Source organism: Fringilla coelebs, assembly GCF_963513975.1.
Source record: "Fringilla coelebs genome assembly, chromosome: 19".
In the NCBI taxonomy this organism is placed as follows: domain Eukaryota; kingdom Metazoa; phylum Chordata; class Aves; order Passeriformes; family Fringillidae; genus Fringilla; species Fringilla coelebs.
The window spans coordinates 13,860,880-13,885,342 of NC_140045.1; the positions used below are offsets into that span (position 1 = coordinate 13,860,880).

Genomic DNA, 24,463 nt, shown 5'->3' on the forward strand with positions numbered 1-24,463 from the left:
GAGCGGCGGCGTTGGCGGCAGGTGAGGCCGTGCGGCGGGGGCCATGAGCGAGCGCTGGGACGTGGGCCGGGCCCTGGCGCTGGCCGCGCTGTTCCGGCTGCTGCAGGGCGCGGGCCGGGGCTGCGCCGAGCCCTTCCTGCCGCTCTACCTGCGGCTGCTCGGGCTGCCCGCGCCGCTGGTGGGGGCGGCGGCCGGGGCGCGGCTGCTGGCGGCGCTGGCCGTGCCGCTGTGCTGCCCGCGGGGCCGCGCCGGCCGGCTGCTGCTGGCGGGCTCGGCGCTGGGCTCGGCCGGGGCCGGCCTGGCGCTCACCCTCATCCCGCCCGCGGGGGACACGGGGGACGCGGGCTGTGACCGCAGCCTGCAGCTCGCTCTGCCCGGCTCCCTGCCCTCCGCGCTGCCCTCCGCGCTGCCCTCCGCTCTGCCCGGCCCGGTGCCCACCGCAGGGCCCGGCCCGGTGCCCAGCCCCGGCAGGAGCAGTGACAGAGCGCTGAACCCGAGCGCTCTGCCGCACACCAGAGCTGCGCCAGGGCGAGCGGGGACAACGGCTGCTGACGTGTTGGCAGCGAGCAGGAAGCCCGCTCTGGGCAGTTCAGCCTCCCAGGGCTTGCTGGGCACAGCAGGCCCGCCTCAGGAACGCGGCAGAGAGGCTGGGGAAGGTGATCCAAACGGAAAAGGCTCCTTGGATGGTTCCTCTGGCTGGACGGTGAGAGGCGTCGATCAGCAGACACCGGAACCAGGAGGGCCGGCATCCTACGGCCCTCCCTCCCCTGGGCTCCCGGAGGAAGCTCCGGGCTCTGCTGCCATTCATCTTGCTGATAATGCTAAGGAAAGCCTAAATGCTACTGAGAGTAATGGGCCAGCTTTGTTTAAAACAGCTCTTCCCGCCGTGGGAGATGCCCACGTGTCTGAAAACCTTTCAGACTCTCGAGATGCCAGCTCGGAGGCAGTGCCGAGCATCTCCCAGGACAGAGAGTACCAGGTTTTTCTCATGGTCCTGGGCGCTGTGGTGCTTTGGGAGCTGTTGGCCACTTCCCTGGAATGGACCATGGATGAGAGTGTCTACGAGTACCTGGACTTTGTGGACGCCACGGACAGGTACGGGCGGCTGTGGCCGTGGGGCTGCGTGGGCGCGGCCGCCGGAGCGAGCGGCGTGTCCGTGCTGGTGGATCGCCTGGACCGCTCCCTCGGCGGCTCCATCCCGCGCCTCGCCGTGCACTTCTACGCCTCCGCTGTCCTGGTGCTGCTCTCGCTGGCGGTCAGCGTCTCCTTTCCCGGCTGCGCTCCCAGGCGAAGCGCCCGCGCTCCCGGGCTGGCCAAGGCGCTGTCCCTGCTGCGGGGACACGGCCGGGCGCTGCTCCTCGCGGGCACCCTGTTCCTCGTGGGCGCCGCCGGCTCTGCCAGCTACAACTTCCTCCCGTGGCAGCTGCGGGACCAGGGCGGCAGCGAGCTCCTCGTGGGGCTCTGGGTGGCCCTGGGGCCGCTGGCAGAGCTGGCCCTTCACCCGCTCGGGCCGCGGCTGCTGCGGGCGCTGCCGGCCGGCGCGGCGGAGGCGCTGGGCCCGGGCGCGCTGGCGGCGCAGCTCCTGAGCTATTCCCTGCTCCGGGCGCCCTGGGCAGCGCTGCCCGTGCAGGCGCTGGCCGGGCTCGGCAGCGGGGCGCTGCGCTGGCACACGCAGGGCACGGCGGGGGACGCGGCCCTGCCGGGCACCGAGCGCGCCCTGCTCGCCCTGCTGCGGGCGCTGGGCGCGGCCGGGGCCGCCCTGGGCAGCCTCGGGGCCGGGTTTGCGGTGCAGCGCCTCGGGCTGCCCGTGCTGCTCCAGGCGAGCTGCTTGGCGCTCGGGCTCTGGATCCTCTTCTTCCTAATTGCCCGATCCAAATTGCCCCGGCAGAGAAAAATTAATTATTCCCGGCTCCTGGCCGCTGATTCCAGTGAAATGAGCGACTCTGAGGAGGAGAGCGAGAAGGACTGGCTGGAAAAGGCTCTGAAGGATGAGAGCTTTAACAGGAATTGGATCGAGCAGCATGGCATCAACTAGTCTGTACCTAAGTCTCTGTGGTGGAGTGGGAACCTGGGGTAATGGTAATGTCCAGAAATCACCATCGGTTCAAAAGTGCTAAATATGTACCGGCCATATCTGACAGGAGAGATTTTTATTTTTAAAAAACTCTTATAAATCTTATTTTCTTACTTTATAGCATTCTATTTTTTTTTAATTTTTTTCCTTTTTAACTTGATGATTTTGCTTCCAAAATCCCAAAAGGATATTTCAGGTGTACACTGGGTAAATGAATGTAGCTGAGTTTTTAGTCAAAAGCCAAATTCGGATTGTTTCTGCCAGAGCTGCTGCTGAGGCTGAGTGACAGTTGTGACCTGGGCTGTGACACCACCAAATGGAAATTGTTGGCATGCTGACAGCACACAGAGCCCTTGCAGCGTGGGGTGAACTCTGCACTTTATAAGGGATGTGAATAAAAACCCGGTTCATTTGTAAGAGAAGGTTTTTCCACACACCACCCGCCGTGTCGTGCTTTGTGATTTCAGTGTCTCCTGCTGGGAATCTGCTGGGAGAACCCTCCAGGTGTGCTCAGAGCCCGCGGCAGGCCCGGCCCACCTGGGCACTTCCTGGTGCAGATTTAAGGTGTGCCCGGCGTTCAGGTGCCGGGAGCAGCCTGCTCTCCGGGCCGGAGCCGCTTCTGCGGGCTGGGATTTCCGGGGAGCGGGATGGGACATCTGCCCTGGCTCAGCTGCGTCCTGAAGCAGCCAGGCAGGGACAGCCACCGCCCCAGAAAGAGAAGGGGAATTTATTTCTGTCCCTTACTAACCAGGGGACCCCCAAAGCAACACCTGGGCACAGGAGCACAGCAAAGAGCAGCACCCGGTCCATGCCAGAGAATGTCCTTCACCATGAGTTATCCCAGGTTATTCCCAGCTGGAAGTCACCGGTTCCCAGCCTTCCTCTTTTAACCCGCTCCTGGGTTAAACCTCCTCACCTGCCCTGCCTTCACCTCCAGGGCACAGATTTCAGCCCCTCTCCAGGAGGTGAGTTCTCCTTCTCAATGGAAAATCGGTGCTCTGGTGTCATCGAGAGATCTTAAATGGGGTTTAAATGAGCCTTGGAGTCCCTTCAGCCACAGCAAAGGCTGCTGTCAGTTATCAGGTATTCCTCGGTCAGGGAAGCGCATCATTCCTGTGCCCGGGGTGGATTTCAGTGACATCTGCCTGAGTGGCTCGCAAGCCCCGAGACAGGCAGCTGCAGGAAGCAGAATATTTATGGAAATGCATATTTAGCGTGGCATATGCAAATGACCTGGCAGTGTGTCACCCTGCCGCGCTGTGGGCTCGGCAGGAAGCGCCGGAGACAAGGAAAAGACTCCGGGCGGTAATTCCTCTCTCTGTAGGCATCGATCCCGCATTATCTGTACATCAGATGTTTTCAGGGTAATTAGCTCCCTCGCTCCTGGCAGCGATCCTCTGTGCCAGCACAATGCTCTGCTGGAATGGCTCCATAGATAGAGCTGTCCCCGCGCCAAGAATAGCTGGAACTTTTTATTAAGATGTTATCTTCCCCCGGGAATTCAAACACGAGTGGAGCAATTTTGATGTCAAGAATTTCTTTTATTGTCGTGTAATACCTGAGGAACAACGCGTGTTAATGGGGGATCTGCCTGCAGTCAGGCTCATCCCTGCACGCAGCACATCCTGAGCCTTTGTGAGCGGCACAGAAAGAGCTGGAACGCTTTGAAATGCAGCTGCTGCTTCAGCTGCCAGCGCTGCCCGCGTTAGAAGCCGATTACCTGGGTGAGCCGTGCCCTTTTCATCTGCCCCAGCACAGCAGCAGCTGCTGGATTGCAGATTCACAGGGAGAAGCCTTGCGGTGACAGGACCCTGTCCATCCTGGAGCTGTGCAGAGGGGTGACTCCCCTGAACCTGCACCGAGTGTGTTTAATGGATTGATAATCTTTTAAAAAACCCTTATTGTGCAAGATTATCACATTGACCTCGGGCATTCCCTTAAATCCTGCCCGTCCACGGCATGAACACATCTCCCTAAGGAGGAGCAGGGAAGGTCCCACCGATATCCCTCAGCCCCAGAATTCCAGGACCTGGGCCAGGGAAGGAGCCCAGGCTGCTCCTGTGCCTGATTTGCACTTCCCTCTGCCCCGAGGATTCCATCCAACCCAGCAGCTCCAGGCGTGTGTGAATTCTATCCTGGCTCTGGGTGACTCTGGACTGTCTGATTTACTCCTGATAAAGTGAGTAAAATGCATTAAACTCGAGTTCAGCCCCCAGCAGATCTGGCTGCTCACAGTGAAAGTCATCCTGGAGAGTGCTTGCCTGAAGAACTGATTAAAATATTTACAGGTTCATTTTCTCTGCGCTTCGGAGCGACCAAAACAAGGTGAGTCACTGCAGCCCCGCTGCTCCAGGGCTGGGGGTGCTCATCCTTTCGTCAGCTGAGAGGCAGCAGCTTCACGGCTCTCCTTGCTGCCCACCCAAAGCCCCAGACCAGCCCTGTCCCTCCCCTCGGCTGGGGGCTGGCGGTTCCTTACAACCCCAGGGCATTCCCGGGCCATTCCCTGGAATGCTGGAGCTCCCAGTCTGTCAAGGCTCACCCTTCCAGCTCCCGGCCCACCTCCATGGCCTCCTGGCTTTGTGCTGCTCCTGCATTTCCAGAGGCGCTGCTGCTGCATTTCCATCCTAGAGCAGCAGCTCCCACATCCTTTTCCCCCCTGTTTTTAGACAGAGACTCTTCATTTTTGCCTCATTGTGTTTATATTCCACAGTTATCCTTAAAGAATGAAGCACCATCTCTGGCACGTGTTCTGCTTCAAATTCTTTGGCTGGATCAAGAGTGGGGAGCTCCTCTTTGGCTGTTGGAGGTTGGAATTCCAGGGTTTTGCTCAGGTTTGTGTTTCACTGGCTGGAGCTGAGGCTGCTGCGAGCAGAGCCCACGGGCTGGTTCTGGGCGGGGGCTGATCCCCCAGACCCCCCCAGTGTCACCGTGTCCCTGCTCTCCAGTGGCACTTCCCAAAGTGTCCCTGAGCCACCTTGTCGAGCTGGGGTGTCCCTGAGCCCTCGGACCTGTGCATGGGGACATCAGTGTCACCTACAGGCACGGCCTGGCCGAGAGGTGTCCCAGCAGAGGACACTCGTGTGTCCCCTCGGTGTGTTTTGGTGGGGGGGTGTTGAGGTGTGTCCCTGCAGGGCCGTGAGTCCTCAGCCAGGTGCTCTGGGAGCACAGACCCCTGTCGGGGGGGTTTGCCCCCCACGCCCAGCCCCCCCGGCCGTTTGCTGGGCCCAGCCTCAGGGCAGTGCCCCTGGGCATCGCTGGCCTGGCCAAGAGAGGAGGGACCACCAGGGTCCTGCTGAGGTGGCTGCTGGACTTCAGCCCCTGGAGCTTGGCTCAAACTCTCACTGCTGGGTTTTTCCATGGGAAAAAGTCGCTTCTACCAGGAAGCACGGCTGCCTTGGCTCAGCAGGTTTTGTGGGAGCTGTTGGGTGCTGTGCCTCCCCCCTGGCACCCCGTGTCCCACCCCCGTGTCCCCCGGAGCCTGGGCACCCTCAGTGCCCGAGCCCCGCTCGATCGGTGCCGATGCCGCTCGTTCGGGGGTGAACGGGGCCGGGAGGAGCCCCGGGGCATGGCCCGGGTGAAGCTGCGGGGGCCGGGGGCTGCAGGCGGGGGGCTCGGAGGGGAGGGAGCGGCGGGAGCCCCCGCCCCGGCGCAGCGGAGCCGTGGCTCGGAGCGGTGGGATCAGTGAGAGCCCCCGCCCCGGCGGAGCGGCGGGAGCGGGGCGGAGGGAGCGGCGGGAGCAGCGGGAAGGGAGCGGCGGGAGCCCCCGCCCCGGCGGAGCACGGCGCGCTGGCTGCGGATGGAGGGCAGCCGCGCTTCTCCCCGCTACGGATCCATGGAATCCACCCGCTGGCCGCCGGCCGGCGCGGGGCCAGGTGAGCGCCGCGGGACCGGCGCCGGCACTGCCCGAGCCCAACTTCCCCCGCCCCGGGGCTCCGGGACAATCCGGGCACCCGAGCCCGGGAGCTGGCGGGGAACCGGCGGCTTTATCCGCCAAACGGAGCCCTGCCGGGGTCCCCGAGCGGCCATCGGGAGTGGGGGAGAGGGATGGATGGATGGATGGATGGATGGATGGATGGATGGATGGATGGATGGATGGATGGATGGATGGGGGACAGTAAGGACGGGGAGAAGGGGGGCTGGAGGGGAGGAAGGGTGGCAGCAGGGGGGTGTCTGCAGGGGCGCACCGGGGCAGCACGGTCACATCTCGCTGCGTGCGCGGCCCTGGGCACGGCTGGGAGCGGGGCACAGGAGGGGTCGCCCTGTCCTTCACCGCCTTTGGCCCTCTCAGCCCGGTTCCTGCAGCAGGACCGCGGGTGAGGAGAGCGGGGATGCCAGGCGGGGGAATTGCCTTGAGCAGAGCCCTCGACCTTGGGCTGGGAGGAAGGGTCGCAGCGCTGGGCTGGGCGGAGGGAGGCGCCTGCGATCCCTCTGCTCTGCCACCCCTCCGAGCCCTCCCGTTCGCTGTCCCTTTCTGCTCCCCCTCAGCCCCTTGCACCCAGCGGGCACGGACGGCTGGAGGGGCAGGGGAGGAGGGATCACCAGCTCCAGCATCCTGCTGGGTACTGCCTGGGGGCTGTGTGGTGCCCGTGAAGCTGCTCAGCTCCCGGGGAGCTGCGGGAAGTTTTGGTCCTTTCCCTTTGTGCCTTTCCTGGCAGTGTGTATCCTCCCCTACCCCTCCCGTGGGGCTCTGAGGGGTTCACCACCCCGTCCTCTGCTCCAGCCTGTGAGCAGGGCTGTGGTGGCTGTGATTCTGCTGGTTCAGTGTGGCTCTGTGAGCTCCCAGCTCCTGGGGACCTTGGGGTGGGTGAGAACCTTGGGACAGGTAAGAATGTGGCAGCAATCCCTGACCCCTGTTCGGGTGCTGCTCTGCTGCTTGCTCCCCCCCAGGACAGCTCAGACCGAGTCTGTTCAGCACTGAGCTCCTGGAGCCTCTCGTCCTGCTGGAGTTCAGGCTGAACATCCCCTGTCCCTGCTGCTGGCAGGAGCAGGGGGAAACACACGGCTGAGTTGGGGCTTCTCGGGATGGTGCCCCCATAAAGGGCTCTGACCCCTCCACAGGGGCTGTCAATCCATTTCCCACCTTCAATCCTGAAGAAAATTGCTGGAAGCTCACCCTGCACTGCTGGCTGTGGTGACTCATCCCAGTTTGCTGCTGGCTGTCCAAATGTTGTCCCCAGACCATCTGGAATGGAAGTCTCTGGCTATTACACTCCTCGTTAGCTGAGGCCCCTCCCTGGGCCGGCTGTGATGATCAGAGCATCTCCAAATTTCTGTCCTTGGTTTGCCAGGCTGAAATGGTTCCAGGCAGGATCCCTCTGGCTCAGGGCGTTTTCTGCATAGGGTTTTCTGTGGGTGGCTGTGCTGCTCTGGCAGAGCTGTGGGAGCAAAGGGACCCCTGGGCAGTGTGGCCACACATGGGGCCATCCCTGTCTGTCCCCAAAGGGAGATTTGGATTGTGGTCTTGATCCCAGCTTTAGTGAACACCCTGCCCTGGGTGCCCCCTTCTCCACGTGCTCCCTCCCAGGGTTTGTGGGTTACTTTTCCAGCAGTTCTATCCTGGCCCTGCCCTCCCTCTGCTTCTGCCCTGAACTCAGCAGCTCCAGGCACACAAATGTCCTGTCAGAGCTTCTTGTCCAGCACTGACTGCTTGGGGAGGAGTTCCTTGCAATTCCTGAGGGCTGCAGAGCGCCAGGACCCGACCACAGCTCCTGAAGGCTCAGCCAAGGGCTGGCACCCTCCAGCTGAGCCCTGCGGCCCTGGCTGGGCTGTGTGACCTTCCCACTGTCCCCATGTCACAGGACACTCCTGACCTGGTCAGTGTCCAGCAGAAAGGTGACTTAGGAGCAGGGTGGTGCCAGCCACGCCCGGTGGGAACCATCCCAGAGCCGAGCCAGGAGCTTTCCTGCTTTTGTGGGCTCTGCCCAGGGGCTGGAATTACATCCCAGCCTCCTGCTGCAGGCGGGGGAAAAGAGCTCAGCCCTGCCCCCTTCCCCTGTCCCAACATTGTCACCTCCTCCCGTCCCATGCGCCTCCTCCTTTTGCCTGCCCGGCGAGGATTCCCCTCTCGCACCTGGCAGGTTTGTGCCGGTGCCATTCTGGGGTTCTGGCAGCTGCCCCAGCCCTGGCACTGCCCCCGGGAAATTCCTGCTGGGAACCTCAGCGCAGTGATTGTGCCAGCAGGGATCAGAACGTCCCGCGTAATTCCCAGGCCAGGAGGGACCGTCCCCCTCCCCAGCCCTGCCCCGTGCCCCCAGGCAGGTTGGTGTGTCCCCGGTGTGTCCCCGGTGTGTCCCCGGTGTGTCCCCGGGCACGGAGGCTGCAGGAAGCCCCGGGGTTGTGTCTCTGTGTTTGTTGGCGCAGAGGGGACACAGCAGCGCAGCTTTTGGTGACAGTGGCCACCCACAGGCACGTGCCAGCTGTGCCACCTGCCCCTCCAGCTGTGCTGGTCCTTGCACATCTGGCAGCGTCTGCCTTGGGCCCCTGGGGCCGTCCCCAGCTGCTCAGCTGGGTGCAGCTGCAGCAAAACATCCCAGGCCAGAGGAGCTGTGGGGTAGCAGAGCCCCAGAATGCTCGGGATGAAGGACCTCAGCATCCCGGTCCCCTAGCAACCGCACTCTGGTCCCTTAGCAACCGCACGGTGATGCTGTAGCAGGCACAGGCCGGTCCCTTGGCAACCGTCAGGAGGGAGGCAGAGGGAGAGCAGAGCCCGGGCAGGAGCTGCTGGAGGGCTCATCCAGGGCTCATCCAGCCTCACCCTGCCCCTGAGCCCAGGCAGGAGCTGCTGGAGGGCTCATCCAGGGCTCATCCAGGGCTCATCCAGCCTCACCCTGCCCCTGAGCCCAGGCAGGAGCTGCTGGAGGGCTCATCCAGGGCTCATCCAGCCTCACCCTGCCCCTGAGCCCCAACAGGGACTGAGGGAGGAGTCATGCCCTGGCATTAGCTGAGCCTGCCCTTCCTGCCTGGGGGCAGGGACACAACCCCTGAGAGCCCTCATGAGTTTCTAAGCCAGATACAGCAGAAAACTCTTCCCCAAACCCCTCACATGCATCCAGACCATCGGATTTCCACAATAAACCTTCCATGCTGGAAGTCTTGGAAATGTGTCCCACTCTGGGAACGATTTCCTGAGCAGTGTTTTATGATGAGGAGAGTGCAGAGACTTTGGTCCTGTGCCTTGGAGTTTGTCTCTTCCTGCTCTGTAACCCTCCGCACTGGCCTGGCTCCTGCTTGGAATGCCCAGACCACACAGCCTGGCATCTCCCAGCATCCCTGCCCAGGCAATCCTGATCCTGGAGCACCTTCTGTGCTTTCCCCTCTTCCTGGGAGCAGCTGCACCTTCTGTGCTTTCCCCTCTTCCTGGGAGCAGCTGCACCTTCTGTGCTTTCCCCTCTTCCTGCACGGGGAAAGTGCCAGGGCTGCAGGAAGGCAAAGCCTCAGAGGGGAGCAGTGCCCTGTGAAGGGTCAGAGGAAGCAAACCCAGCCCCTGCAGGAGTGTTTGGAATGTTCTCCCCCAGCCTGGCTCTGCCTCCTGTCCCCAGCACCCCCGGGAATGTGGGGTTGGCTGGGCTGTGGTGACAGAGCTGCTGCTGGCACTGATGACAGGCTCAGGGGACAGGCTCAGTGTCGTGTCTGAGGGCCAGCTCAGGCCGGGAGCTGGCCTGCAGCAAATCCTCAGCTGTTCGCCCAAAGCTGGCTGGGAGTCCCTGTGGGATCCACACAGCATCCAGAGGAAATCCATGGGCCAGGCAGGAGCAAGGAGTGGGATTTGTGTGTGAGTCACGGCGGGGGAGGCAGAGCTGCTGGTCAGAGCCACAGGTGGAGGTGGATGGGCTTTCATCCTGTCCACCCCTCTCAAACATAAATTACAGCCCCTTTATCCCACATTTTGGGGTGCAGGTCCTGCCTCTCACCCTGAGCAGGTGACCCTCCCACCTTTCCTGCCTCAGTTTCCCCAAGTGGGGGCTGGGTGTGAGCTCAGCACTGCAGAGGGTGAGGGAGCTGAAAGGGGGGCTCACCCCAGAGCCTGGGAAGGATGGGGGTGTTCACCCAGCCTGTGATGGAGGGGGAGCAGCAGCAGGAACTCACCCCGTGGCTCTCAGCTCTGAGCTCTGTGTGCCCGGGGTTTGCTCCTGCTCCTGCAGCAGGAGGATGCTGGGCAGGCTCAGCTCTCCCTGCTGGACCTGCTGGAGGCTTCTGTGCCTCTGGAAAAGGAAGGGGCATTCCTGTCCCCCCCTCCCTTGGGCTGCTGCTGCTCGGGGAGAGGGGACCCCGGGGCGTGTGGGGCTCTGTCCCAGCACGGAGCCAGGGGCAGTGCTGCCGCTGCTCCCGAGGCTGCCCCCGGGGCCCCGCCGCTCTCCCGCTGCCTCAGGGGCTCCGTTCCCTCTCCAGAGGACGAGATCGTGTCCATGGCCGACTCCACCACCACCATGGATGACATCGAGGGGGAGCTCTTCAGGATCGAGCGGATCCGGGAGATCCTGGTGCGCCGGGAGTCGGAGCTGCGCTACATGTGAGTGTCTGTCCCTCTGTGCTGTGTGTCTGTCCCCTGTGTGCTACATGTGTCTGTCCCTCTGTGCTGTGCCTGTCCCCTCTGTCCTGCCCCCTCCCAGGGATTCCCCAGTGTCCCCTCCTGCCAGCCAAGCACAGCTCAGCCCCAGGGATGAGCAGGGGTGAGGCTGCTTCCCACCTCGTTCCCATTCCAATGATCCAAGAAGTTTTGGAATGAAATTCTCTGGCCTTTCTGACCTGAGCCCCCATGCTGCAGTGGGGCCCACCAGCCCTTGGGGATTTTCCACGGCTCTGTCAGGAGGTTTTGTGTGTCTGGAGGAAAAGGCCTGGCTGACACCCGTGCTCTGGGCTGATGAAGTTTTTAATGTCACTGAAGGGCTGCAGTCAGCCCAGCCCTCGCATCCCACCCTGCCAGCCCAGCACAAACTGGGATTTTGGCAAAGGTGACATTTCCTGGGCTGGAGCATTTCCTGTGCTGCCCTTTGGATGGGACTGGGTCCCCACAGCCTGGAAATCCTGGTAAATCTGGGGAGTGGGAGCTTTGAGCTGCTCTGAGGTTGGATTTGGAGCGCCTTTGAGGCACAGCTGCCCCTGAACTCCAATTTGAAAAGGAGTTGTGGAAACCATCAAAAGTGTAGCTCTTAAATGCTTTCCATGGCAACAGTACCTGGTGCTCTCAGGTTCTGTCTGAGCTCCAGCTCTGTGTGTCCTTAACCCTTTGTTTGCTTTCTCCCTTGGAAAGCAGAGGGAAACCTCCTGCAGAAACCTCCTGGTGGGCTTGGCCATCCCGTGGGGCTGGGACAGGCCAGGATTGCCTGGCTGGGAGCTGGGGGAGCTGTGGGGGAAATGCTCCTTGTGGGCAGTGTCAGACCAACACTCCCAGTGCCCCTGGGGCGTCTGTGCTCTGGGAAACAACCAGGCACTCAACACTTCTCCTGGAATTCTGTGGGAGGTGCAGCTCCACCCTGCTCCCTGGGGCCAGCCAGGGACACCTGGCTCTGGCTGATGCTGCCACAGGTGTCACCAGCAGGGGTAGAAGCAATCCCAGCCCCAGAGGAGCCTCCTGGGTGCTTGTCCCTGCAACCCCTCCCAATTTTAATTGAAAAGAGGATATTTATTATCTTTTATTCTCCCTATCAGTGTTTCCAGAATTAATTTCCATTTAAATGCAACAATGATCCAGCTCTCATCTGACTGTAATTTTCATTTCAATCAGTGTGTCCCCAGCAATCTCTGCTGTCCCCGTGGTCCCCTGGTGCTCTGCACACTCTCTCTGTTATATTTCATGTTTCTACCTTTATTTAATTCTGCAGGAAGGTGGGATAAAAAAGATCTTTTTCTGCGGCAGCAGCTTCCACCTCTTTTTGGATTTTGCTGTTTGGGGATTATTTTCTGGGGCCAGGAGAAACACAGCAGCCCTTGCCTGGTGGATGGGCCAGGCTTTGATAAGGCTTTGCTATCATTGAGGTGGTGAAGCTTTCTGTCTGCCAACAACCAGAGCCCCAGCAACACTCCGGGGTGAAGTGGGCTGGCATTTCCCTCGGGAAGGCAGGGAAATCTGGGATCCCCCCCAGGCACTGCCTGGGGGCTGCTCTGGGGGTTTGAACCTCTCCTCTCCCAGCTTTCCCCCTCAGAGGCTCCGTTTGTGTCCCCGCAGGATGGACGACATCCAGCTCTGTCAGGAGATCAGCCGGCTGAAAACAGAGCTCCAGAAACTCCTGGCCCTGCCAGGTGAGGCTCTGGGGATCATCCCCAAGGGTGCTGGGATCCCTGAGGGGGCTGGGATCCCCAGCTTGCTGCTCTCCCCAGGGTGCTGCTCTCCCCAGGGCACCACGCTCCCGGCCCAGCGCAGGTGTGGCAGGGGAGGTGGGCGCAGGCAGGGCCCAGCTGTGCCCAGCTGTGCCCCCAGGCACCTCCTCTGTGCTGTGTGAAACGTGCTCCCTGAGGCTGTGAGTGTGCTCCCTGTGCTGCAGAGAAGCAGAAATCCAACGAGGAGAAGCAGAGGGAAGAGGAGCTGGTGCAGCAGATCCACAAGCTGGTGGAGACACGGGATTTCCTGGTGGATGACGTGGAGTTTGAGAGGCTCAGGTAGCTGCTGTCACCTACTGCTCGTGCTGGGGACAGTGCAATCCGTCCTCTGAGCCGTGTCCTGCCTCCCCAGAGCTCCTGGGGCCCTGCTGCTCCTTTCCCGAGCAGTAACCGAGGTCTTTGTCACAGGGAAAGGGAAGAGGACAAGGAAATGGCCGAGTTCCTGCAGAGCAAGCTCTCCAAAAGCTGCCTCCAGAGAGCAAGTGGGTGCTGACGTGTTCATTGCTTGCACTGAACCTCCCGGTGTTTGTCCCTTTCCCAGGCACTCTGCCTCCAAGGTTTGCCTGCCTGGGGCTGGCTCACCTGGGGGAGGGTGGGCAAGGGGCACAGGGGGTGCTGGTGCTGGAGGTCACAGCTGTGCCCTGTCCCTGTCCCTGTCCCCAGGCAGAGCGGTGGCCCTGTGCTGTGCCCTGTCCCCAGGTGGAGCAGTGGCACCTGCTGTACCCTGTCCCTGTCCCCAGGCAGAGCAGCGGTCCCTGCTGTGCCCTGTCCCTGTCCCCAGGCACAGCTGGGTTCCTGCTCCCACAGCTCCTGTCCCAGAGAAGAAGATGACATCGAGGGGACAGCAAACCTCGGCTCCCTACGTGACCAAGACGGGCCTGACGCTGCTCAGGGAGTGCTGTGGCTTCACCTGCTCCATCATGTAGGGCACTGCCCGTGCCTGGCACAGGACATGCCCAGGGTAGGGGCACGTCCTGATCTGAGTTCCATGGGGGTGGCAGAGCCACAGAGGTGCTGCCAGCCCGTGCAGCCTGCTCTGGGCTCTGGGCTCTGGGCTCTGGGCTCCTACTCTGGGCTCTGGGCTCCTGCCCTGGGCTCTGGGCTCTGGGCTCCTGCTCTGGGCTCTGGGCTCCTGCCCTGGCTCCCCACGCCCCTGGGGAAGCTGGCACGGTGGGCTGGGATCCCCCTGGAGCAGCCGTGCCTGGCCCTGGCTGCCTCCCTGCCCCGAGCACAGCTCTGCTCCCCAGCTCCTGCTGCCAAGGCTGGGCTCTGGGGGTGCACACAGGGCCAGCAAGGCCTGAAGAGCTCGGGGTGGGCTTCACCCCGGGGTGATGAGCACAGAGCTGCAGCTCCTGCCCGAGCACTGAGGGATGAGCTCTGTGTGAGGGAAGGGGCTGCTGCCAGAGCCCGGGGCTGTGGCCTCCCTGGAGGGTTGATCTCGTGGCACTGCAGCTGTCACCGTGGCCAGGGGCAGCAGGAGCTCATCTCAGGGCAGTGGCTGCTCTGCAAAGCAGGGCTGGCTCCATGGCCCCGGAGGAGGAGGCACAAGGGGGGCTGTGCCTGTAATTCCTGCTTCCCCAGCTCCTGCCTTTGCTCCCCAGGTCAGCAGCCAGAGCCTCCTCCGGGACATGCAGCGTCCATCCCTGCCCACAGCTCCCCTGCAGCAGCAGCACCAGGGCCCCGGGCTGGCTGGGCAGCTCCGGGTGCTGCCACAGCTCCTGGTGGCCCCGGGTCCCCCAGGGCAGCACAGACACCACGTCCCACCCCGGCCTGGCAGCTGTGACAGAGCATCCCACACCTGGGCTGAGGGATGAAAACCACCTGGAGCTGCTGCTTGGAGAGCAACGTGCTCCACGCTGGGAGTGTCCATGGAGAGCCTCCACCCTGGAGCTGATCCTGGCCTGGAGCTGATCCTCTCTTGGAGCTGATCCCAGCCTGGAGCTGATGCTGTCCTGGAGCTGATCCCGTCCTGGAGCTGATCCTGGCCTGGAGCTGATCCCGTCCTGGAGCTGATCCCATCCTGGGCTGCTCTGCTTGGCCCACAGGGATTTGCTTTGTTCCACACACCAAAGGTTCCTGTCTGCCCTGCCCTCCCAGGGCCTCACTGGGACAGTGAGTGACCCAGCCAGAGAGTTTGGTCGGGCTTAGGGGGACCCCGAGGCCAGGAAAGCCCTGGATTCCCAACTTGCCCCTCCGGAGGCAGCCTGGGCTGGAGGCAGTGCTGGAGGATGGGCAGGGTCTGTCTGTCTGTCCCCCCGTGGCTCTGAGGCTGCTCCCTGGGCACACAGAACTGTTGGAAGGGCTGGGAGAGGAGCCCAGCCCACGGGAGGGACACAGCTGGGTGTGCACCCACCTCAACCCCAACCAATAAATGTCTGCTGGAAGCTCCTCAGGTGTTTTCCCTCCTGGGACGGCTCAGCTGTGGCACAGCAGGGTGGGCAGAGGGTGTGTGCCCAGCAGGGTGGGCAGAGAGGAGCAGAAACCTGACCCTGAACACTCCTGTGTGCAGCCAGAGCCCAGCCCTCCCATTGCTGGCACTGACCCACACTTCACTTTTGGTCCCTCAGTGTCCTCCACCAGCCCCTGGGTACAGCTGTGTCCCCACCTGTCCCTCACAGGGCAGGGTGGAGCTGCTCCAGTCCCACGAGCTCCTGCCACCACTGAGAGGGTGGCACCCACGTGGGTGACAGGGTGGCCGTGGCTGGGGATGGCTGAGTCACCTCTCCGGGGGTGTGGATGACCCTGTCCCTTTGGAAATGTCACAGCTGAGATGAGGTGCAGGGGCACAAAGGCCCAGCATGCTCTGTGCCCTGGGATGAGTCAGGAGCTGATTTTCCAGAGCAGGAGCAGCTCTTGGTGGCACTGCCAGTGTCTGTGAGACCTCTGGGACCCCGAGAGCCACGCAGGGCTCACTCCCTCCTGCTTTTCTCTCTTTCCCACTTCTGACTCTTTGGGCTCACAGAAGAGCAGGGAAGATCAGCAGGAAATGAAGAGATGCCTTTAAATATTTGCTATTTTTTTCAGTCTGCAGTATCTGCAGGGTTCTCTCATCCTCTCCTCTCGCTGCCTGCCCTGCTGCTGCCTCCTGGCAGGGCAGGCTCACAGAGCTCGGCCACGCTCCTTCATGTCGTCCGTGAAGTCCTGGAGGTCGTGGATGAACTGCCGGATCTGGGGAGAGACAGGGCAGGGTCAGGCAGGGATGGGAGCAGGAGGCAGAGGGGAGCCTGTCCCTCCTGCAGGGCAGGATGTCCCCAAGCTAAGTGACAGGACAAGAAAGCACCAGGGTGTGCCTCTGTGGGGGAAAGGAGCTAAACTCTGGCCATGGCTGGATCTGCATTCCTGCACCCCCAAAACCCTGCACCCCCAACCCCTTGCATCCCCACATCCCTGCATCCCCATATCTCTGCGCTCCCTGTCCCTGCATCCGCATATCCCTGTGCCCCTGAACCCCTCCACCCCCAAACCCTGCACCCCTGCACCCCTGAATCCCTGCATTCCTGCATCCCCTGTCCCTGCACCCCTATATCCCTTCATCCCCACATCCCTGCACCCCCTGTCTGTGCCTGACCCCCCCCCCCCCCACCCCCACAGGCCCCACTCCCCCCTGCTGGGTTGGGACAGTTTTCCCCGGTGTCCCCCCCATTCCCAGCCAGGGACCCCAGGGGAGGGGGGGGCTGTGCTGGGCCTGGGGGCTCCCCTCGCCCCGGGGGAGCCATTCCTGCTGCTTGTCCTGTCAGGACGGGGCTGTGCCCAGGCTGTGCCCGGGCTGTCCCTGGCCCTGTGCCCACCTTACCATGTCCAGCTGCCGGTGGCTGTCCCCAGCTGCCACCCTGCCCTGCGGCTGCAGCCGCATGCTGGCAGCGTGGAACAGGCTCTGGATGGCCATGGTGAGGGACCTCAGCTCCACGGCCTTCTTGGCAGCCCTGTCCTGCACCTGGGCCCAGCGATCCTCCTGGGGACACGAGACATGTCCCAGCAGGGCTGCTTCAGTCCTGGGACCCCGGCTGGAGACCCCCAGCTCAGCCTCATCCGTGCTGGGAAGGACCCAGCCTTGGGCTGGGCTGGAGCTGGTGCAGCCCTGTGTGCTGGGAGCAGAGCAGAGCCAGGGGCCAGGCTGGTGTGCTGGGAACAGAGCAGAGCCAGCCCCGTGTCCTGCCCACCCTGCAGTGCCCACCCTGGCATGCCATCCCTGCCAGCCCTGCAGTGCTGACACTGTCCCCTCCCTTGGTGACAAACCTCCCCCACCCCCCCAGGCTCTCACTCCTCCTCCTGCAGCCCCGGGATGGGATGGGATGGGATCCATGGGATGGGATCCATGGGATGGAGCATCTCCTCCCACCCCAAAGTGCTGCTGGGCCCTGCCATGAGCCCTTGGCTGCAGGAGGAGCCAGCCCTGTCCTCCCAGCCCCCCCGGCCACCCCTCGGGTCCTCACCCAGTGCCGGATGTCACTTTGAGCCTGGTCAAGGGATTCCTTGAGCTGCACCAGGTCACTCCTGCACTGGTGCATCTCAGCCTCCTTCTCCGCCCTGAGCTGCTGGTGCAGGCTCTTGCCCTGCTCCATCAGCTGCCGGTGCCACCACTGGGACTGCAGCAGGTCCTTGCGGGTCCTCAGCAGGGCCTTGTAGTAGCTGATGACGTCATCGATGTCCTGGAACTGCAGCCCAGGTCCTGGGTCGGTGACACCCTGCCCTGCCCTGGGGTCAGGGACACCCTGCTCTGCCCTGCCCTGGGGTCAGTGACACCCTGCCCTGCCCTCCCTGGGGGCAGGGACACCCTGCCCTGCCCTGCCCTGCCCTGGGGTCAGGGACACCCTGCCCTGCCCTCCCTGGGGTCAGGGACACCCTGCCCTGCCCTCCCCTGTCCTGGCTCTCCTCTCCTCACCCTGCTGCCTGTGGCCCACCTCGGTGGCCAGGGAGCCCCTCCCAGCCCACCTGGAGTCTCTGGCTTTGGTCAGGGGTTGATTTCCCTGGCCTTGCCTCATCTCTCTGGTACAAACCCAGGGGAGGCTCTCCCTGAGCCACGTCCAAGCTCACCTGTGAATTCTCCACCACATCCTCCATGTACCTCTTGAACGGGGAATACTTCAGCAATTTTTTGGAGAGTTTCTGGTGCTTTTTTCTCAGGGCTTCCAGTTCCCTCCTACTCCTCAAGAGCTCACTCTCCTTTTTCAAATTCTCCACTTTCTCTTCTTTGGCTTTCTTCAGAGCTTGGGTTCTCAGCCTTTCATTCTCCTGGGCAGGTTTTCAGCAGCACCCACAGCCAGAGGGGAAGGGAGGCACGGGAAGGCAGAGCTGGGTCACTGAGGGCACTGCCAGGAGAGCCTCCAGAGAGGAGAGCCCAGCCCTGGGGACCAGGGACCACCCTCTCCCTGTCCCTTGGGCTGGGGCAGCACCTGGGCGGGGGCTGTGCCTCCCAGACAATCCCTCTCCCACCCAGGGCACAAATCCCTGCCTGCACAGCTCCGGCCTCAGGGGAGCTTTGGCCAGGAGTGCTGAGCCAAGGCTCCTCCCAGGGCAGAGGAGCTGTGAGCAGGGACAGTGTGCCAGCTGTGCCAGGTGTGCCAGGTGTGAGAGGTGTGCCAGGTGTATGAGGTGTGCCGGGTGTACAAGGTGTGTGAGGTGTGCCAGGTGTGAGAGGTGTGCCAGGTGTGCCAGGGTACCTTTACAGTCGCCCCAGATGTCACCACGTGGTCTTTCAGCTGGGCCCTCCTGGCGTGCAGGTCCCTCCACTGCTCAGCGAGGGTCCCCATCCTCTCTGCGAAGGCCTGGCAGCACCAGAGCGAGGGTGACACAGCCGCCACAGCCGTGCCAGAGCCACTCCCCATGCCCTGCCACCCTGCAAAGCCGCCCAGCCCCGTCCCAGCAGCCTCCCAGCTTCCTCACCTCCTCTGTCTCCTCCACAACCTTCTCCATCAGCCGCACTTCCTTCATCTTCTTCAGCACGCAGATGAAGGAGTTGGTGGAGGCCTCCTCTGCCGCCTGCAGCTCCCTGCCACGCACGTCCCGAGCTCACACGGCGTCCTGGCAGGGTGCCCTGGAGCTGGGCTGTGGCCCAGGGGTGGGCAGGACCCCAGCCCCACCTGGGAACCCCCCTGGCAGCGTGGCCCCCAGCCCTCCCCCACAGGGACCCCCAGCCCAGGCGGGGCAGGGACAGGAGCGGGTAAGGGACGGGAGCTGGCGTGGCAGGGACGGAGCCGTGGGGGCACGGGGGGAGGCTGGAGGAGCCCTGACCTGAGCAGGGGCAGGAGCCTCTCCTTGTACTGCCCCCGGTAATAGTTCACGTCGTCGTGGGCCATCGCTGCGGCCACCGCAGGTCCTGGCCCGGCCTCGGGGCAGCCCGGGGGCTGCTGTGCTCTGCACCAGCCCTGGGGCTACTCCAGGGCACCAGCACGAGCCCTGGGGCTACTCAGTCCCAGGGAGAGCCACTGGGGCTCCTCCAACCATTGTGAGAGCTCCAGGAGCTCCTCCGGGCTCTGTGACAGCTCCAGGGGCTCCTCCCAGCACTGTGACAGCTCCAGGAGCTCCTCTGCCCTCTATGACAGCTCCAGGGGCTCCTCTGCCCTCTGTGACAGCTCCAGGGGCTCCTCTGCCCTCTGTGACAGCTCCAGGGGCTCCTCTGCCCTCTGTGACAGCTCCAGGGGCTCCTCTGCCCTCTGTGACAGCTCCAGGGGCTCCTGCACCCTCTGTGACAGCTCCAGGGGCTCCTCTGCCCTCTGTGACAGCTCCAGGGGCTCCTGCACCCTCTGTGACAGCTCCAGGGGCTCCTCCCAACTCCTGTGAACCCCCTGGCATCAGGGGGACTGACCACTGTGTCCAGGACCTGGAATTTTTTCATTCCCTTCTCTTCTCCATTCGTCTTCTCTGCTTCTTCCTCGGCCCAGATTGGCCCCTGTGCCCTGTGCTGCCCTGGGGGTCTGTCAGGCTCCTGGCAGCCCCCTGCCCTGTCCTGAGCCCCCTTCCCTGTCCCAGAGCCCCCTCCCCCTGTCCCAGAGCCCAGCTGGAGCCCGGAGCCCAGGGAGGGCTGAGCGCTGCCCTGCCCAGGGCTCCCTCCCTGGCTCAGCCTGAGCTCTCCTGTTTCCAAGATTCAGCTGACTGGTTTTTAATCAATCAAATGAATCAATTCATTTCTCCCTCAGAAGAGGACCTGTGACCAAGGCCCACCCAAAAGGAAGGGTGGGGCTCGTGGGCCAGCTGGGGGAGCCCGGGGTGATGGAATTGCTGCTCCCTGGAATTTTACCTCTCCTGCTCCCTGCCAGCCTCGGCCTCCCTGGCTGAGCCCAGAGCAGGGCACAGGGGCTGCAGCAGCAGCTGGGGCTGAGGGCTCGTGGTGCTCCAGCCCCTTTGGCAGCTGCAGGGAGCATTTCTGGGTACAAAACCCACAAAAGTCCCTTTTGTGCCTGTGCCTGCCACTCCTCCTCCCAGCAGGATGAGTCCCTGGATCCTTCACAGGTCATGGTGTCTGTTTAAAGAACAACCAACACAAGCCTGGCAATGGTGAAAACTCCCAAACTGCATTTTCAATATCCTCCAAAAGAAATTCTATAGTATTGATATAACAAATACCAATGCTAAAATATACTAAAAATGTAGATTTATTTGAATATATAATAATATAAAATAGATTGTATATTATATAGCTTAATAGATGATGAGCAAAAGATATAAAATAAAATCTATAGCAGAAGAATATCTAAAAAGGCAGATTTGCTTACTTAATAAAACTTTGGCTTGCTCATTCCCAAAGCACTTCCACAAGCAGAAGGAATGAGAGGGATTTTAGGATCTCTCAAGTTCTCCATGACATTAGTTATACCCAGAGCTAGGTGAGCCCGCTGCAGGTGTTTTGGTGTTTCCAATGGAGTTTTATGGAGCTGCTCTGATCTGTGCTGGGCACCCCTCTGTGGCCAAGGGGGCACTGGGGGCACCGCAGGGGCTCCGAGCCCAGCCCGGCCCGGCCCGGCCGGGGCTCCTGCAGCAATCCCGGGACGCTGGGGACATCTCCTGGCCGTGGGATGGAGCAGCGCTGCGGGAACCACCCAGAGCAGAGCCTGCAGCTCCTCTCCCTGGCCGCGGCAGCGCGGGCACTGCGCTCCGGCTCCGGGCAACTTATCGGAAAGAAAAATAGGAAAAAAACCCCTTTTTTTGTTAAAAGCGACTAAACCCCACTTGTTTTAAATCCCAGCATCTCCCTTAACCCACCTGAACGCCAAAGCAGAGCGTGCCTGCTGCTCTTGGGCACATTTCATTTCAATTCATTTAATTTCAGCCTGACTTTCCTCTTCAGCCCCTCAAAACACACCCCACACTCAGCATTTCCAGGTGATTCATCCTTCTGTCAACACCAAGGTCTTCTTTCCACGCCTCTCCTTGTTTCTGTGCAAGATTCCTTACAAATGTGGGTGGCACCCAGAGTCACCATTCCCGGCTGCTTTCCCCACTCCTGCCCTGGGAATGGAGCCAGACCCTGGGAATTCTGCCCCCTGCAGCCCCTGCTCTGCCTGCCTGCACAGATCCTCCCGAGGAGGAGAAGGGGCAGGAGACACTGAAATTGCCAGGAAATGCCCCCAAAGGAAATGGAGCTGGCCCTGCTCCAGGGGGGCACACAAACAGCCCAGCCCTGCCCTGGCAATTCCAGGGGCTCCTTAATTGGGGCCGGAGGGGCAGGAGTGCTGTCCCCGGCCAGGGAGAGTCCTGCAGCAGTTGTCACTTGGGATCAGCCCTGGGAGCGTTAAAGCCCAGCCCTGCAGCCCAGAAACAGCTTCAGAGCAGCTCCCACAGGATGTGGAACTCCCTGAGTGCTGAGCAGACGTAAAGCAGCTTAATTCCAGGGCAACGCTCCCAGCCCAGGCCCTGGACAGCAAACATGTGATCAGTGGTGCAGGAAGGTTAATGAAAGGAAGGGCTGCTGGCAAGAGCAGGGCCTGGGCACCGTGGGCTGTCACATCAGGCCTGGATTAGATCTGGAAAAGCAGCACAAGCCAGGCAAGTGTCAGCGCTCAGCCCCATCAAACCCCAGGTGCTGATTGTTCTAATGCAGGGGAAAGCTGAGTGCCAGCCCCAGGCACATCCCAGGGGGCTCTGCCACCTCCAGGATCCCAAAGCTGGGCCAGGATCCGCCAGGATTGCAGAGGGACCCCGAGCTGGGAACGGCAGCTGAGCCCTGCAGAGCCCAGGGCTCCGTGCCTGGCACCAGCTCCTGCCAGGGCCTGCCAGGATCCTGCCAGGATCCTCCTGAGATCCTGCCAAGATCCTGCTGAGATCCTGCCAAGATCCTGCCAAGATCCTCCTGAGATCCTGCCAAGATCCTCCTGAGATCCTGCCAAGATCCTCCTGAGATCCTCCTGAGATCCTGCCAAGATCCTGCTGAGATCCTGCCAAGATCCTGCCAAGATCCTCCTGAGATCCTGCCAAGATCCTCCTGAAATCCTCCTGAGATCCTCCTGAGATCCTCCTGAGATCCTGCCAAGATCCTCCTGAGATCCTGCCGAGATCCTGCCAAGATCCTCCTGAGATCCTGCCAAGATCCTCCTGAGATCCTGCCAAGATCCTGCCAAGATCCTCCTGAGATCCTCCTGAGATCCTCCTGAGATCCTGCCGAGATCCTGCCGAGATCCTGCCAAGATCCTGCCAAGATCCTGCCAAGATCCTTCCAAGATTCTTCTGAGATCCCCCCAAGCTCCTTCCAAATTCCTTCTGAGATCCCCCCAAGCTCCTTCCAAATTCCTTCTGAGATCCCCCCAAGCTCCTTCCAAATTCCTTCTGAGATCCCCCAAATTCCTCCCAAATTCCTTCCAAGCTCTCTCCAAGCCCCTTCCCTACAGACCCACTCCCAGCCCAGGCTCAGGCAGGAGAGCAAAGTTGGATTTGCTGGCCCAAGATCCAGGCCCTGAGGTGTCTCTGCCTGCAGCCCTGAAAACCAGAGCCACAGGGACATTTGGGAAGGGGTGGGAATTCCCCCTCCAGGAGGAAATGGCAGAGTCACTTTGCTGTCCTGGCTAACAGCTGGGAAACAAGGATGGGGTTTCATTACGCCTTTCATCCTCTCTCTTCTCCAATTAACTCACTGGGTGCTTTAAGGAAGGAAAAAGAGAATCATTCCAAGCCTGTGCCCAACGTGGTTTGTGTGTCATGGACACAGAGCCTGTGGGGCTCCCACCAATCCCCAAAACGTGGAGAACACTGCCTTGAACTGACCCAGAACAGCACAAAGGGGACACGGCCAAGAAAGTCACTGAGCACAGACCCCACTGCGCAGGGCAGAACAAAAGAGTTCATTTCCATTGCTGAAAAAAGAATCCAGTGGGAGCTTTGAGATCAGCTCAATGGAGCAGAGTTCACAGACGGTAAGTGCTGGATTCTAATCTTACCCTACAGGGTTTTTATTCTATTTTAGATTTTGTGCTCTATTTTTGGCTCAGCAACAAGCAAGAAGTTTGTCAGCCGTGCTAATTGCAAAATACTACAAAAATAAAACCCTGTTTACATTCTCCCTGAAAGGCCAGCGCTGCACAAAGACATTTCCCTGCATTTCAGCACTCAGGAGGCACAGGACACGCGACTGCTCGGCCGTGGGTTTCTCAACAGGCATTTCTGTTATGGAAACACCTCTCTCCTTGTGGGAACCTTGTTTAGAGTAGAATCAAACGCTGCCAAATATTCCCCTTTACCTGTTAATGGATTAAGGGAAGCTGGAAAACACAGGGCATGGGACAAATGGTTTTATGGAGATGTCAGCCACGTGAGCAATGTTTCCATAAAACACAAGCCCGGAGAGTTCCAGCCCCAGAAGGCTCCAAACAGCAGCAGCCCCACGTTTCACTGGGCTCTGGGCTCCTCAGAGGTGGCACTGATGGCAGCAGAGAACTTTGCCCTTATAAATACAGACAGATTGAGCAGCAATCTTTTTATTGGTCTGCTGTTGTTGAGGTGTATCTGTGCAATTCTGATACTTCACCATCCTGAAAGCAGGAATTTAATCTGCACCTCCAAACACTCCAAAGGCAGAGAAAATACTGCTCAAGCCCCACTTATTTGGGGTTTCTGAGACCCCCCATGCAAAGCCCCAGCCCCAAACTCCGCTGAGCCCCCTCCCTGCCCGGGGCACAATGACGACAATGGTGATAACGATGTTGATAACGGGGTGGGCTCTGTCCCCCGGCCCGGCTCTCCGCACGGCCGGAGATGCTCCCGCAGCCGCGGCCATCAAACATTCATGGCCTTGGGCTGCGCTGCTCAGCCCGAGCCCCGCGGCCTCTACATATTTCATATTTCGCCATTAAAAAGGCATGAAGCGACATTTCCTTTCGCCCTGTCCCTAATTCACTTCCACCTCCATCTCCGGAGCGGCTGCCGGAGGTGTCAGAGCTGCGGGGGGCTGGCAGAACGGGCGGCCGCTGTCCTGGGAAAGGCGAATGAGGATAAGGCGGCCCATAGGGTCCGGGGAAGGCAGCGGGAAGGAGCCGCTGGGCAGGGCTGGGGCTGCAGAGACAACGAGCGGCTCCTCGGCACCGGGGAGCGGCCCGGGGTGCGGTGTGGGGACCCCCGGGAGCGGGGCTGGGGCTGGCACTGCCCCTTTGGGAGCAGCCTGTGGAGCAGAACCGCCCGTCAGGCCGCGGACAGGCTCTGGGGAGGATCAGGAGAAGGAGATGAGGATAAGGATAACTCCCGCTGGGAGACTCCCTCGCCCCCCTGGCACCCGGCACAGTCCGGGGGCCTTTGCTGACCCTCGCCCGCACTCCCGGGGCTCCCCGCTTGTCAGGGGCAAAGGCAGGGAGGGGTGATGGGACAGCCGAGCTGCTCCCGAGGGATTCGGCACAGCACGGAGGAGGTGAGGGAAAGGAGAGGCTCCTCCAGCAGGGAGCCGCGCTCGGGAGGCGCCGCGGGGCCAGCGATGCTCAGGGAGGTGCTGCAGGTGCAGCCGGACCTGGTCAGGAACAACCTGGAGCTGCTCTTATCGCAGCAGAAACAATCGGATTTTAAAGGCAAATAAACATCCTTTCAAAGGTTAGGGTGCCTATAAAAGTGCCCGCTAAGTGCAGCTCGAGCTGAGAGCAGCGCTGCGGGACCGGGGCG

The 24,463-nt window shown here is 61.4% G+C and overlaps 3 protein-coding genes across 3 annotated transcripts; 2 read left to right on the forward strand and 1 right to left on the reverse strand.

Moving 5' to 3' along the window:
- Positions 1-43: 43 nt before the first annotated feature.
- MFSD6L (major facilitator superfamily domain containing 6 like) lies at positions 44-2,035 on the forward strand (the record flags this gene model as incomplete). The annotated part of the gene is made up of 1 exon (XM_084218795.1): positions 44-2,035. The coding sequence occupies one exon, from the start codon at positions 44-46 to the stop codon at positions 2,033-2,035; it is 1,992 nt and encodes a 663-aa protein (XP_084074921.1).
- Positions 2,036-5,870: 3,835 nt separating this feature from the next.
- On the forward strand, positions 5,871-13,317 carry LOC311161145 (bMERB domain-containing protein 1-like; the record flags this gene model as incomplete). Its single annotated transcript, XM_084218461.1, has 6 exons — positions 5,871-5,946; positions 10,463-10,583; positions 12,240-12,313; positions 12,556-12,670; positions 12,800-12,873; positions 13,199-13,317. 6 exons carry the CDS (start codon positions 5,871-5,873, stop codon positions 13,315-13,317), a joined length of 579 nt encoding a protein of 192 aa, XP_084074587.1.
- A 1,686-nt stretch (positions 13,318-15,003) lies between these two features.
- Positions 15,004-18,687, reverse strand: CCDC42 (coiled-coil domain containing 42; the record flags this gene model as incomplete). The annotated part of the gene is made up of 8 exons (XM_084218796.1): positions 15,004-15,139; positions 15,495-15,559; positions 16,185-16,343; positions 16,825-17,046; positions 17,426-17,623; positions 18,052-18,156; positions 18,275-18,380; positions 18,623-18,687. 8 exons carry the CDS (start codon positions 18,685-18,687, stop codon positions 15,004-15,006), a joined length of 1,056 nt encoding a protein of 351 aa, XP_084074922.1.
- Positions 18,688-24,463: the final 5,776 nt, after the last annotated feature.